We start from the raw sequence: 15,659 nt of genomic DNA on the forward strand, positions 1-15,659 counted from the left end.
CATATGGTATTATATTAGCTTCAGGTGTCATCCCACTTGATTATAGATCATGGTTTCAGGGTCTCTCCCATTAGAGGGTAAGCTCCACAGAAGCAGAGACAAGCCAGTCTTGCTCATCTTCCTCTTCCAGAACATAGTACGTGGCCTTGCCCATAGTAGGTGCTCGGCAAATATTTGTTAAGTGAATGAATGTGTGAAAGAGTGAATGAATGAATTTTGTCCCTGCCTATAAGAAAATCACTCTTCAGTTGAGAGCAAAAACTATATACCATGAAGTGATAGTGCTGATGCCTTCCTCAATATCATGCTGGCAGTCTAGTGGCAGAACCCAAGTAAAAAGTTTGGTTCTCTCTACAACTATTAATGCATGCCCTGTTTACTGGACAGTATGACATTTGGTTTAAACAAATGTTTTGAAAACCTTTAATCAGCAGCTCAAGGAATTCGTTTTTTGGTTTTGTTTTAATGTCAGCTTTTTGCAAAATCTTCAATGTAGTAAATACTTCAGTTTTACCTTTCACGTGCTATATGGAAGATAGAAGTTTATGGCAGTTTTTTCTTTCAGTATAAGATGACTCAAATTAGATGATTATCATAATTTTTCTTTCTTTTTTTTTTAGTTGTTATAGCTGCTGATGGGGTATTGAAGGTAGGACTGTTTCTTTTAATTTTCTTCAAAAGTATTTCTAAACTTCAGATGTAGGTTTTTGTGACTGATAATTCTTTTATTCATCAGTAGTAGAAGGTTGATACTTGTTTCTCTCTTCTCAGATATGCGATTTTGGTGCCTCTCGGTTCCATAACCATACAACACACATGTCCTTGGTTGGAACTTTCCCATGGATGGCCCCAGAAGTTATCCAGAGTCTCCCTGTGTCTGAAACTTGTGACACGTATTCCTATGGTGTGGTGAGTTCATTTCTCATCTTTTGTTGCCCAAGGAAATACAAAAAGCAAACACCTACATTGGGGGATACAGCAATTTAACACAGCTTTACGGCAGTGATGCCGTTTCCTGGTGGGATGCCTGGAGCAGTGGCCGATCCAGTCTCGGGGACGTTTCCTGTGATCACTTTTATTGTGTCCTGTGTTGAGAAGAAACCAGTGCTGCTTCCAAACAGCGAATTGGATGGACCCTGAAGTCACATCGGGCCTGACGCACTCCTGGGAAGAGTGCTGTCCTGGGCTGGACATGTGACTGTGCAATGTCTGTGTAAGTCAGTGGGAACGTGGGTCATTTGGAACGGGACTTCATTGTAATAAGTTACTCAGAACACACCAATACATCTGCCACATGATTTCATTAACAGGAGATGTTTGAATGTCAACTTTAAGCTGACTGGTGAGTGTCTGGAGAGTATAGAAGGAAAAGTATAGCTTTTAGCACGTGGCCTTGCCCATGTCTGCTGCGAGTCTTATAAAGTAGCGTGAGTCTCTGAAACATGAATCGAAGGTATCGTGTAAAAGTCACAACTTAGCAGCACAGTTACGAGACTAGAATGTGGGGGTAGGGGATGCTCAGGGAATGGAGACCACAGGAAAGGATCCCTTAAGGAGCAGAAGCTTTTGGAGGAGGAGTTTTGAGGTGGATCATTCTTGAGGAATAAGCAGAGAGAAAGAAGTAAGTGCAATAGGGAGACCGGTGGGATGAGAGGCGAAGATGAGCAAGGTGATTCTTTGGCAGTAGAAGGAATTCATTTGTTGCTTGGTTTTGTTTTGTTTTGTTTTGTTTTGTTTTTAATTAATTTTATTTTGAGAGAGAAAGAGAGTGAGAGGGGCAGAGAGAGAAGGAGAAAGAGAATCCCAAGCAGACTCTGCGCTGTCAGCACAGAGCCCTACGTGGAGCTCAAACCCACGAACCGTGAGATCATGACCTGAGCCGAAGTCGGTCTCTCAACCAGCTGTGCCACCCAGGCACACTCCTGTTGCCCCTTTTTAAAGATAAGCTTTTTTTAATCCCTAACAATACTGTGTATCTCTTAAAAAGTCTAAAATAGTATTTGTAACTCATTCTCTTTGGGTCTCACCCCTAATTGTAGTGCCTTTATATTTATATTATTACTCTTAAAAGGACATTTTCATAATAAGAAAAGCAGCAGACTAATTTTGGCCCAAATCAACATGGCTCTTCTTCCCAAACTTCTATGATTTCAATTGCGAGTGACAGCTGACGGCCCAGGAGGAGACCAGCATTGTTGAATGTATTCCTTTCGAGGCCACCAGTCTTTCGAGAGTCTTTCGAGGCCATCAGTCTCTAAATATTTACTGCTGGCTTCATTACTTAAGTTTTGGGCTTGTTTTCATTGGTAAGCTTTTTCTAAATTATAATACATCTTATGTACACCAAATTTATTTAATATAATAGAAATTAATTTTGTTGGCTATTGGAAAAAGCCTTTACAAGAATGAAATACATGTTTTTGGCAAAAGGCTAGAATTTTAAAGGCTGGAAGACAACAGTTGCTTCAGGCTAAATATCTCATTTCCTATAATTCTGGGTGTTTTTAAGGATGAAGGCTATAGGGGCCGCGTGGGTGGCTTAGTCAATGAGGCGTCTGACTTTGGCTCAGGTCATGATCTCGTGGCTCATGGGTTCAGGGCCCTGCATTGGCCTCTGTGCTGACAGAGCAGAACCTGGAGCCTGCTTTGGATTCTGTGTCTCCCTCTCTCTCTGCCCCACCCGTGCGTTTGCTTGTGCGCTCCCTCTCTCTCTCTCTCTCTCTCTCTCTCAAAAAGAAACATTAAAAGAAAAAAAAAACTAAAAAAAAAAAGGATGAAGGCTATAAACTATTATAGACAGTGACCAAATAAGTCTCAGTGAAAGATGAGGAAAAAAACATAAGTTCCTAAAGACACTAGATTCTAAAAGTGGTTCCCTGTGTCAAAAATTATTACATTCTGACCATCCTCCAAATCATCTGCTGGGGAGCCTGAAAATGAGGGAATTGGTTGCAATTTCAGACTTTTTGTGAGATTATTTTCTCTTAGGAAGTTCTGTTCCTTTGTTTTTAAGCAATAATGTATTTTTTTGGTGCGTCAGGCGCTGTGCTAGGCACTAACATCGGGTAGTTTAAATTGTATTTCGCCAGTCTGTTGCTCATCCTGTGGAACAGGAGCCAGCAAACTTTTCCTGTAAAGCACCTGATAGTAAATATTTTAGACTTTAAGGGCCACTAATAATCTCTACTGTGTATACTTTTGGTTTTTTACAGCCTTTGACAAATGTTAAAAGCACTCTGCGTTGTGCAGCGGGCCATGGTTCATTCACAGACTCCTCTGTGGAGCAGGAGGGAGGGGAAGGGGAGCACCACGGCTGGGATGGTTCGTAGAGAGTCATGTGTATACAGACATACACACACGTTTATGTGGTTATAGTTTTTAAATTCTTTTTGCACATTTATATGAACTGGAAGACTTTTGAGGCTCATTTTTACACTCCCCAAGCTCTTGTACAGCACTTTTACTTTTAAAATTCTCCCAAGTCTGGGACTTTCCCTATCTCAGAAATGTTTGCTCTGAAAGACAACTCTGAGTTACCTACAGAATGAATTTTTGGTTTCAGTGTTATGAAACATTTATGAAAACAAATCTCACACCACCTCCCTCCAAAACCTTACAGTTGCCAGGGGCTTTTGTGTGAAATGCACCCACTGCGTTTCCTGAGCTGAGACAGAATCTCGGTTCCAGTAACCAAGAATCTGTTCATTTTCACACGCAAACTATCAACGATGGTGGTGACTTCTGTTTGCCGTGCTTAAGGATTTTTTCCTATATCTTTTTTTTTTTTTTAATTTTTTTTTTTCAATGTTGATTTATTTTTGGGACAGAGAGAGACAGAGCATGAACGGGGGAGGGGCAGAGAGAGAGGGAGACACAGAATCGGAAACAGGCTCCAGGCTCTGAGCCATCAGCCCAGAGCCCGACGCGGGGCTCGAACTCACGGACCGCGAGATCGTGACCTGGCTGAAGTCGGACGCTTAACCGACTGCGCCACCCAGGCACCCCTTCCTATATCTTTTTAAATCCCTTTCACTCATTCCTCATTGATCCCCTCATGTTACCCATAGTTTGAATCAACCTTTCTGAGTCTGCAAATGTTGTTTACTTTATTAAAAAGCTTTTCCTTCAGGTGATTGCTCACTGCTTTTTTAGTAGGTGGGCCTGAACATTTCTCTTGGCGAATAAAGGTTTCTGTGTACTTGTTTACAGATCCTTCCTTTGTTTTGTTCTGAGGAACTTAACAAATTGCTTAACAGATCATTCTATCAAGTAATTTATAGCATGCCTGATAGCCAGTCGCTGAACATTTCCAGTGTTGCTCTATATTTACACACCAGATGCTTCACCTTAGAACCCATGTGCCCCAGTCACATGCTGCTGAATATCCACTCTGCGTTCATGATAGAGACTTCTTTTGACTGGTGGAAACTAAAACAGTATCTTAGAGAGGTTTACTTAGAACTCTGGTTATCCTTACCCATAGCTTTATCAACAAAATTCCATTCAGAAAATTGCACATACACTAACTTAAGTATAAATGAGAATTCAAGATTTTATTTAATTCCAACCTATTCCCATTCTGTTCTTGATAAACACCATTTAGTAAAAGAAATAGTACAAGGCATGCTCCTCAGAGTTTTTTGCTTAAGCAATCATAGCATTTTTAAAAAATGAAGAAAACATTACATGGTCAAAGTAGGTATTACCTAAAAGAGCAGTAGCGAATGGTTGTTAAGGTAGGGGCATGTTGGTTTTAGAAGTTTGTAATGCATAGACTTTGAAAGAGAGACCTACCTAGGAAAGCAAGGTGGTTGCTTATTTAGAACTTCTGATCTCCTTTCAAAAATGAGTGAGTAGCTAGAACCACTTGTCATTGAAGTATCTCTTTGCATAGAACAGAATTCCCATAGCTCATTGAAAATCCATCCTGGTCATTGAGCCCCGACACACATACATACATCGCAGTCACATACAGATGAGTAAGACCATAATAAAAGACTTGTCCTTTTTTGAAATCCACCTCAAAAAAAAAAAAAAAAACCTAATATGTTTTTGCTTTTCATGTTTCTATTTTTTTCAGACTTGCTACAATAACAGTCCCCAGTATCGTCCAAGTCCCTGGCCCTCCGTAGCTTGATAAACCTGTGTGGCTTCTTAGCACATGGCAACACTAACAGCCTGGTACAGCCTTAAAAATAAATGTGACACAAATCCCCGAAATGGATCTTGTGGTCCTTGCTTCTAAGCTGACAGACTCTGCTAGGCAGGCGATTGTTTCTGTCTCCATTTTACAAGAAAGGAGATTGTGCTACCCCCTTAGGGTGATTTCTCTTGAAGGACCAAACCAGAGGAGTGTGTAGTATGTTATCCACAAAAAAGAAAAGGCTGGAGGAAACCAAAAATCATTGAAAGAATAAGCCTTCTGAGAACACAAGGCCTCGCCACTCTTTAGAAACAAAGCTCTCCTAATGACAATGCAGACAGGATTAGCTTCTCAGAAGCTTCTGAGCCAGAACCACTATTTGAAAATAGAGTGGCTTAAGAGGGAGCATCACTGCCTCACTTGTCTATGAGCCCCGTTCCAGAACCAACCCGGCTCAGGTAATGGCTTTCCATTGTTTGTAAAAGAAAAGGCAGGAAAAGTACACAGCCTTGTCCAAGTTTCTCTGCAAGCTGAAAATAGAAAATTTTCCTTGTGAGCACAATTTAAACGTGAGCACGTCTCAGTATAGAATGAGTTGGAAAGTATTTTTAAGGGGAAAGATCACAATAATGTTTGGCCTGCATCCCCATCACTGGTATTTTCAGGCATAGTTTAATATATTTTTAGACCTCCAAATGACTTCCTCCACAAAGGACTTTTTTGTGCCAAACGTCATCGTGTTTCATGTAGAAACAGCTGTTGTCCTATATCATACCACCTATGTTTTGATACACGCCTACACCTGGTGAATTAGTAACAGGGCATCGCGGCAGGTGCTGGTGCTGGACTTCACCTAAAGAGCCCAGCGGCTCACAGTGCCCTGTCCAGATCACACACGTGTGTGGCTGTCACAGGGACCCTCAGCTGCAGGAGCATGTCTGAGATACAGAGAGGGACTAAAATGAAACTCTTATGTTTCCAGTGTTAGAATTCTTGGAGAAATAGAACTCAGATCTTTGTAGATTTTGGCTATTTTCCAACTGAATATTTTGGAACAGAGAATGACAGAAATCTTTTCCTGTATTACTTCCCAAGCTCTTGGTTTTGCATTTTACCTCATACAACGCAGTCAGCCTTCACGTGTGCGCCTGTGCAATGGGTTGTGCGTGCAGGCCACACTCAGAAAACGGGATGCAAGGCCACTTACCTCGACATTTGGGGTTGATTCACTGTACTCTTTCTCCTGAAGAAGGCCAAATCCTTCCATTTGCTTGCTGTTCATATCCCTTCCCCTCCACAATCCTAGCATCAGGGGAGTGGTAATTGCACTGAATGGAGGGGCTTCATTTCCTGTTCGTCTCCCTCCCCTGTGCAGGCGGGGTCCCAGGGGTGATTGCATACCTGTTCTGGTCTTCCTCAGCTTCCTTTACTTATAGTGCTTACTAGAATCATCCCCTTCCGGGATGCCCCTTACCTTTTCCTAATCACTTCTGTGACTCAAATAGAATTATTCAGCAGCTCTTCTAAAGAAGCACCTTACACACTTGATTAAAAGCCGAAAGAGGCTGCAGCGAATTTTTTTTCTCCTGCTTGAGCAGCATCTGCCGATTTCCCTGATTTTCCTGCTAATTATCTTCGTATTAGCCGGAGTTCATTTAACACGTTCTGATTCAAATATGACCGAGCGCTGGCTGAGGGAGCAGTGGATATAGAGTTAAAGGTTTGTAGGACCTGCTTGAATAGATGTCCTCAGTCAACATTCTTATTTAGAAATGGCTTTTGTTTTGTTTTTAGGACAAGAGAAATCTAAATCAAAACCGAATTCATTTGCTTCTCACCTCTGCCATGGCTCCACACCTGCACTATGACTTGTCACATTCTCTCTCATACTGCAGCCTTCTCTTCTCTAGAGTTTGTCAGGTTAAGAGCTTGGCCTTTAGGGCAAGGCAGCAAGTGCCAATTGATAGCAGAGTGTCTTTCGGCAAGTTTAATTTAACTTTCTTAGGCCTTAGTTTCCTCATCTGTAAAATGAGGATAATATCTGTTCGATGGGGTTGATATTAATCATGGTAACATGTGTAAAGGGTTCAACAGAGCATCTGGAACATAGTCACTCAATAAGTGATAGTGGTGGTTATGGTGATTTATGGGTAAAATTGTAATTGTGTTTGCACTTCACCGAATGTTGATAGACTGATTTTGATGCTCATTTGTATAGAGAAGTCACCTGAATATAAAAATCTCCATTACTTAGTATTTTAAATGAAACCCAAAATATTGGCAGTTTTCAGCATTCCCAGCTTCAGTTTGCTTTCTTTGGGCATTCCAGTGCAGATTTATTAGTCATGCTGATCTCAAGGATTGTGGAGAGATGAACATACACATAAATTCACATACACACACACACACACACACACACACACACACACACACACTCAGCCTATACTTATGAACATAAAGTATTTATTACATTTTAGAATATATAATAAATGATGTTATGGGGGAAGAAAATTAATATCTTTGACCGACTTACTTTGAGAGCGCTTTCTCCAAAAACACAAAATTTAAATGTTACAGTTTTTGCAAGCACCTATTATTATGGGGTGAAGGGTTTAGCCAGTGATTCGGATTTAGAGCTCAATTTTTCTTTTATCAGACCATTACTGAACCTTTAAAACTACAGTTGAATTCCCAGTTATTATCTTATGGAGAAATTTATCGGCAATTGAAGGTGGAAAGAGTTTGACCAACAAAATGTAAAATCTAATTTGTGGGAATCTGTGAGAATTCTCGTAACTTACAAGATAAATTATGTAGGCCCATTGGTTTCATAAAATTTTAAGTCTGGCTCTAAATGTTCTGATTTCTAGTTTTTTTTTTCTTTATAAAAATGAACAAAAAATGTATGTATATGTTTATATGTATATGTGTGTGTGTATATATATATATATATATATGAATATATACATTTTGCACAAGTTTCTACAGGTGGGGTTGGTTTTTGTCTGGTAATTGGATACAGTTAAATGTTAGATAAAGTTTCAGTAAAACACCAAAAATATAAAGTACAAGAATAAAAATTCCATTTTCTTTTTGTTCCAGGTTCTCTGGGAGATGCTAACAAGGGAGGTCCCCTTTAAAGGTTTGGAAGGATTACAAGTAGCTTGGCTTGTAGTGGAAAAAAACGAGGTAAGACTACGATTCTCCATTCAGGTACATAGATCAGAAAACAGTATTGGGGTTTTGCAAAAGACTTTTTCATCTTCTTCAAATTGAAAGTAAGTTCACGCTTATGGAAAGATTAGCAGTAGGAGCTAACACAAAGGGTCAAAGTGATGTTATTCCTCATGAATGGACCCTTTACATCTAATTGTTGCAGCTTCACGTCGTGATGCTGTAGATCAAAAATTGTACAAGTACTGTACTAGTTTCTCAGTCTCAATTGTAAAACCTAGGGGTTTGTTCTTAGTGATGAAAGAAGCCATTGCGTCCAAGGTAGGGGAACAGTTTAACTCCATCTCCTGCGTTTAGGACATCTTTTTTACTGGCCGGGAGTTGATATATCTGTAAGAGACCTTCAGCTACTTCAACTTACCTCTCCCAGCAGGAGTCACTATAGTACAAGAAACTGTCGCTTAGATGAGAATTTCAAAAATAAAAGAAGAAAAAATAGTTTCAAAAAAGGGAAAAATTACAGTTTTGCCACCTACGTTGAACACTACATTGAAGATGAGCTCCTCACTGGAATTGGCGAGGCAGTGGCATAACTGTTCCCTTCTTCATGCAGAGCCTTTCCATTTCAAAAGAACTTCAGTGGCGTAAACACCGTTTGTGCTGTGTCCCCAGCCTCGCTTTTCTTCTTCCCACAAATTGAGGCTTTCAGTTAGTTGGACCTATGAGCCTACATCAGAGAACGTGGTACATTCATATCAAAGAGAGCAACTACATTTTGAAAGGTTTAAAATTGTGACTGAAATGCACAGGCATGGAAATCCTCAGCATAAGGATGAAGCATCCAATATCAAGGTACTAGGAGAACTTAGATCAAGTAATGGAAGCATGCAGTTGTCTTTGCAATGCAAAACAACCTTATTTCACAAACCTTCATTTCCAGACCTTATCTGTGCCCTCCACAGAAGGTAAGAGTGTAACCTTAGCATAAAATAATTTGCAAAAAGGTTGACTGTATAGAGATATTCCTTTTTTCATGCTTTAAAAGAATTGGATTGATTTGCTCCCCATGTGAGTGCAGGAACAGACTAGATTAACCAAAAAGCTGCTATTGACTAAGAGAAACCATGTTTCCATAGTTTAGATCACATAATCCAGCTACCTTATTAATTTGTCCTCCTGAGCTATTGAGAGCGGATGAAATGTTCATGATAGCTGAACTTGATGGGAGAGAGCTGCCAATTTAAGAAAAAGGAAAAGGAGTTATATTCAAGAACGTGTCTTGCTCAGTGTTTCACAGGAGCTGTTCTGTTTTAATTAAATGTCATGGTTATTCCTGGTGTGCTATTAAATCAGACCTGGTACATAGAATAAATGATATTTTCATGATAGAAGAACCCACTTGTTTCTGTTCAGTTTCTTTTGCCAGTGAGGTGATCAGATGTTTGGTTCTGGGGTGACAAATGAGAGGGAAGAAAATTATTGACCCAATGTTGACTTTGGAGCAGAACACTCCATGTAATTTGTTTCCCTCTATGTTGTTCCAAGATAAACTAGAAGAAAGTTTTTTAAAAGCCAACTGGGCCCTCCAAATATGTCTAAGAAAAACGAATTAATATTTAAAAATAGTACTTCATCTAAAGGATGGCAGAAGAGGTGTGAATCTGAAGCACTTTCAAAACATTGGAGTATCTCTCAAGGATTATTAAAGCTGTTGAGAAAAATGAATTTAGAAACTGCCTTTGGATAGCAGGCTTGAGGGCTGGGAATCACCCATAATCTTCAGAACCTCCCCACCATGTACAGGGAAGAGGCTATCTCCCCCCTTTCCCTGAAGGATTCCCTAGAGTAGGTTGTACTGTTTTATCCATGGTGTACATGATGGCCAGCTAATAACTGACGGAGACTACTCAGACCCCTCCCATTCTGGACATAGAATAGCAAATTGAAAGACCCCCCCCCCCACCACGGTGACACAAGTTTTCCCAACTTTCCACTGAACTTGAGGAAATTTGGGTATTATGAAGATATTTCTCTCTCTACTCTCATTCTACATATTTATTTGTCAAAAATATGGCAGTTTAGCTGTAAATTCCATTGTCATCATTCGGGAAGGAGTCTTCATTTCATCTCATAAACGTAGACACTTATTACCAAAACAAATTCTACTGACATAACATTAAAATAATTGCCAAGTCTCAACTGGCAGTTTGTAGAGAACAAACTGAGGGTTGCTGGAGGAGGGGATGGGTTACACGGGTGATGGGTATTAAGGAGGGCGCTTGTTGTGATGAGCTCCAGGTGTTAGCACGTAAGTGTTGAATCACTAAATCCTATACCTGAAACTAATAGTACACTGTATGTTAACTACCTGGGACTTGACTTAAAGCATGAAAAAAAATTGCCAAGGATTTATTTAATTTCATAATAAAATCGAGACTTTGATTTAAATGTAATTTCCAAAATCCTTTCAACTTCTAATTATTTTAGTTCACTTATTTTTACTTTGGAATATCTTGGGTTCTTGAGTTGAAAAGAGCAAGCTGTATTTTTTTTTTTTTTTAAACAGGCCTCATTTAAGTAAAGAATGATGTGTTTAAACTTAGCGAGACACTTTAAATGTAAGCTACTCATGCTAGAATGCACCTATATTCAAATATTAGAATTGTCTTTTCTTTTTAACTTTTATTTTGAAATAATCATAGACTCACAGTAAGTTGCAAAAATATTAGAAGGGATTCTGTGTATCCTTCACCCAGCTTCTACCACTGGTGAGATACAGGTGTAGGCCAATACCAAAACCAAAAAGTTGACATTGATACATTACTCTCAACTAGACTCTAGACCTTATTTAGTTTCACCATTTAGGACTGCTTTTTGGATCCGTAGGAAGATCAATACTTTCTAAAAATATCTGAAGGTCTTTGCTTCTAAGTGCTTAATAATGAAATAAGGCCTTCAAACAATTTTTCCTAATATTAAATCCTATTAAAACTAGATACATAAAGCACTGTTAAAGCAAACAGTGAATCCTTACAGAAGTCCTGAAAGTAGGAGGGTATTGCTAGTAAATTTCATAATTCTTCCAGACATGTATGTTTGCCTTTGTTATTTCCATAAAACTCAATTAGTGGTCATTCAGAATATTCTAGCAGGATAATTTCTATCTTTACAAGTACTTAGATTCTTACAAAATGTGTTTTGTTCTTAGTAGCAAAGCTACTATTCTTAATAGAAATCCTCAAAAAGCTTAATCCATTGTTGACTATACTTTAGAAAAAGATAAATTATTAAGAGTAATTTTTTGCATCTTATGTAGAAAATGGTGCAAAAAGGAGTATGACCTTTAAAAAATGTCATGCATAACTTAGTGTTTGGGAAATATTTTAATTTAAATTTGAAACGTTTAAAATCTTGCCATTTTGAAGTGTTGCAAATCTATTGCTAATATTCTGGCCATTTCAGGATGTTTTAATGCAGTAGGAATACCCACACTTAGGTAATCAGGACTTAAATGCTTTGGATTCCCTTTTAAAGTACTTTATATATATATATTTTTTAAATACTTTTTGACGCACCAAAATAATCCCTTACATTAGCGCGTGAGTTTAGATTTAGTTGATATTTGACCATATCAGATAACTTAAAATAATTATATCTTATTTCATAATGTCTCAAGATTCAGTAGCTAAAAAGTTTTTCAGTGAGAAAAGATGACAGAAAATTAACATCCATATTCATCCAGGTCACATTTCAGTTCTTAGAAAAAATGTGAGAAAGTTATATTGAAAATGTTACCTTTTATGAGAAATTTTTTTGCCATGGAGTGGATTCAGCTGAATAGTTGCGATCACTTCGTTTTTCTTAGTTGCTACTCCCAACCAGCCATCATATGTATGTGTGTGTATGTGTGTGTGTGTGTGTTTAAGTAAACACCCGATTTTCCTTTTGATCTTCATCAAAAGGTTTCCAGTAAAATAGGAGTACGGTTTACCATATATTACAGTAAAATAAGAGTGCAGGTTACTACATCTCCTCTGTTCTATGTAATCAATTAAAAAGATGTTTAGCATACCTTTAACTTGGAGAGGGCTGTTTTGTTTAAAACTTGGTTATAAGGTTTTATTTTGGTTTATTTTGATTTTAAGGTTATCTGTAATTCTAAATATAGATCATCTGTTTTCCTGCCAGAATAATTCTTTTTCTAGTTTTATACACAATCTCCCCCAAATCCAAATAAATTCAGTTTAAGCTTTTTATTTACAAAGCTTCTTCAGTAAACAATACTGTGGAATAAATCTCAGTACTTCTTAGTGCAGCAGTTCTCAACTCACACCCAGCGCTCTTTTGATAACAACCCTGTTAATGGTCCCTCTACTTCCCTGAAATGAAATTCAGAGGTAGTGCAACCTACCCATTATACACATTATATTTTAAAGTTAACATAATGCTCTAACTGTAATAAAGAAGAAATCGATGAAAAAGGTATTGCAATGTATAAATGCACAGGCATGGCCACAAGAGAGGAGAGTGTGGAACAATTTTAGATGCTTGTCCCGGGGCGCCTGGGTGGCGCAGTCGGTTAAGCATCCGACTTCAGCCAGGTCACGATCTCGCGGTCCGTAAGTTCGAGCCCCGCGTCGGGCTCTGGGCTGATGGCTCAGAGCCTGGAGCCTCTTTCCGATTCTGTGTCTCCCTCTCTCTCTGCCCCTCCCCCATTCATGTTCTGCCTCTCTCTGTCCCAAAAATAAATAAACGTTGAAAAAAAAAAAAATTAGATGCTTGTCCCTGCAGGTAAATAGGATTCAACAGCTACACATGCAGAGTCGAGCTGAATTGTATCAGTGATTCCAGCAGCATGAGCAATGCTGTTGCAGGTGATGTTTTCCAAACATCTCGGTAAGGTTATGAGTACTGCAAAGATCAGTCTGCCCTTGATTTATCTTATTTAGTAGTTGCATTCTTAATTCATTGTATTTTAAAACTGCTCAAAAAATGTGTTTATAAATCCAAGAGAGAGTCTGAGGTCAGAAAATGATAAACCTTGTTGTTTGCACCCGGAGCATCTGGAGTTTAGTGGAGTATGAGGGAGTACTTAATCAGGGATTTACAACACAGTGAAGGATGTCTAGTACTCTTGACCCATGCCAGGTGCAGCCCTCCAGTCTTTAAAACAAACAAAAAATGCCTCTGCAGATCTCTAGAGAGCCTCCAGGGACATCGCAAGTCTAGAGAACCACTTGTATAAAATGTTGGAACGGGACTGATCCTCACATTATAATCCCTGTTGTGTCCAGTCCCTGCGGTTTACCCGTAAGGGGTCATACATTCAGGACATCCTCTTTGGGGGTGCCTGGGTGGCTCAGTTGGTTGAGCGTCCAACTTCAGCTCAGGTCATGATCTCGCGGTCCATGAGTTCGAGCCCCGCGTTGGGCTCTGTGCTGACAGCTCAGAGCCTGGAGCCTGTTTCGGATTCTGTGTCTCCCTCTCTCTGACCCTCCCCCGTTCATGGTGTGTCTCTCTCTGTCTCAAAAATAAATAAACGTTAAAAAAAAAAAAGAAAAAGAAAAAACAGAATATCCTCTTTGCTGATGAGAAAAGGCACACTTCTTTAAAATTCTCTCTTTGACGGTCTCTGCAGAAGATGCTTTCAGAGTTGTACACCTCCTGCCAGAGCCAAGCTGGTTGCCTGGCTGCCGGACCTGTCTGCAGATTTCGTAGTTGTCTATGAAAGAATGGTGATAGGTTTGTGGTTTTACAGTGTGTATTTCTGTTCCCCCTTGCCCCTGTCCTACTGTAGTTTCTTTTAGACTTGTGTCTAGGTTTTTTTGGATTTGTTGTGCTGAATCCAACTTCTCCATCCACTTGGATACCGTTTTGGAAGAAAAGTAGCATCAGTGTCTTTAGAGATTAGATATTATGAATCTAAACGTAAATTCTTACTTGCCATGTATCAATCAATGGAAGTTTTAAAGTTAATGACTTATTTATGCTCTTAAATTAACTTTTATGACCTTTCAGTATTTGCTTACCTTAATGAGTCAATCCTTGTGTTGTTTTTCCTTTCTCTGTGGTAGAGATTAACCATTCCAAGCAGTTGCCCCAGAAGTTTTGCTGAGCTGTTACGTCAGTGTTGGGAAGCTGATGCCAAGGTATATAAATAAATATTCTTTTGGTCGTTGTTCAGAATTCTGAAATTTCACGCATTTTCTTGGTTTTGAGTTTCTAAAACTTGGAGTAATAAGATTCCTTACAAAGCAAGCTGAATTGCTGCTTCTGTGAGTCCCGGATGGACTGTAAAGGCTTTCTGTTGATATCTGTTCATCTTGATCCTTAGACACTCATTACTGGCTTTCTTACAGCATTCTGGCACTCTTGACTCAATGGAAAGAATTGCATTCCTTTGTTTTTAATCTCTAATAATAAGTATTGCACTTTCATGTTATAAAAATGGCTAGCACACAGTGCTCATTATATGCCAGGCACTGCTCCAAGCACTTTATGCACATTTGCTCATTTGTTCCTTAGAATACCTCTATGAAATAGGTTGTGTTATGACACTCATTTTACAGATGAAGGGTCAAGGCACACAGAAGGTAAGTAATGCTCAAGGCCACAGGTTAGTACATGGTGAGACTGGAGAAGGAACCCAAGCAGTCTGAACCAAAGACCAGGCAAAAGTAGCACTTCTAGAGAAACTAGATTAGTGATGTTTTTTAAGCTATCACAATAGAGTTGGAGACATTCCAGAATGTAGACTTTCATGTGGTTATCACATTTGAGCATGAAGGCCCATTTCCTTTCCCTGCAAAGATCATTTTAAAAGACTCTCACATACATACGGAAATATTTATAGATAAAATGATAGGCGAGTCTTGGAGTTGCTTCAAAATAAAGTGAAAGGAAATAGATGGTGGTGTAGATTAAACAAGATTGGCCATAGATAATTTTTGAAGCCACGTGATAGGTATATGGAGGCTTGTTATGTTGTTCTGCGTTTGTATATGTTTGTAATTTTTCATATTAAAAAGTTAGAAAGTAAAACAACGTCACAGAAGAGAAAGACTCAAGAGAGGAACTAATCTTATAGTTCGAATTTGCCCACTCTGTCACTGAAATCTATTGCGAACTGACTTTTAAACAGATCTAAGACTTAAGAATGGAATTTCTTCCTTAAACTCCGTTCCAATCTGGCCCAGGAAGAATGCATGATGGTAACACAGTCTGTTCTATAGCATGTGTTTCTCTAGTGGGAATAATGCATAAACCACCGGTAAGTCTGAGAAACATGTTCGTGTAACACAGAATTCATGCTGAGTCATACCTGTTACCTAGCACGTCGACC

At 39.1% G+C, this 15,659-nt stretch overlaps 1 protein-coding gene across 4 annotated transcripts in view; it reads left to right on the forward strand.

The window, feature by feature from the left end:
• Positions 1 to 15,659, forward strand: part of MAP3K20 (mitogen-activated protein kinase kinase kinase 20) — a 188,198-nt gene that overhangs the window by 111,677 nt on the left and 60,862 nt on the right. For all 4 annotated transcript variants that reach the window (XM_040475410.1, XM_040475411.1, XM_040475409.1 and 1 more), the window contains 4 exons: positions 621 to 649; positions 772 to 909; positions 8,246 to 8,332; positions 14,392 to 14,466. In XM_040475410.1, coding sequence (XP_040331344.1) covers positions 621 to 649; positions 772 to 909; positions 8,246 to 8,332; positions 14,392 to 14,466 — 329 coding nt within the window. The remainder of the gene's footprint in view (positions 1 to 620; positions 650 to 771; positions 910 to 8,245; positions 8,333 to 14,391; positions 14,467 to 15,659) is intronic.

The sequence above is a fragment of the Herpailurus yagouaroundi genome, unplaced genomic scaffold (genome assembly GCF_014898765.1).
Source record: "Herpailurus yagouaroundi ecotype Mexico unplaced genomic scaffold, PumYag 140, whole genome shotgun sequence".
In the NCBI taxonomy this organism is placed as follows: Eukaryota; Metazoa; Chordata; class Mammalia; order Carnivora; family Felidae; genus Herpailurus; species Herpailurus yagouaroundi.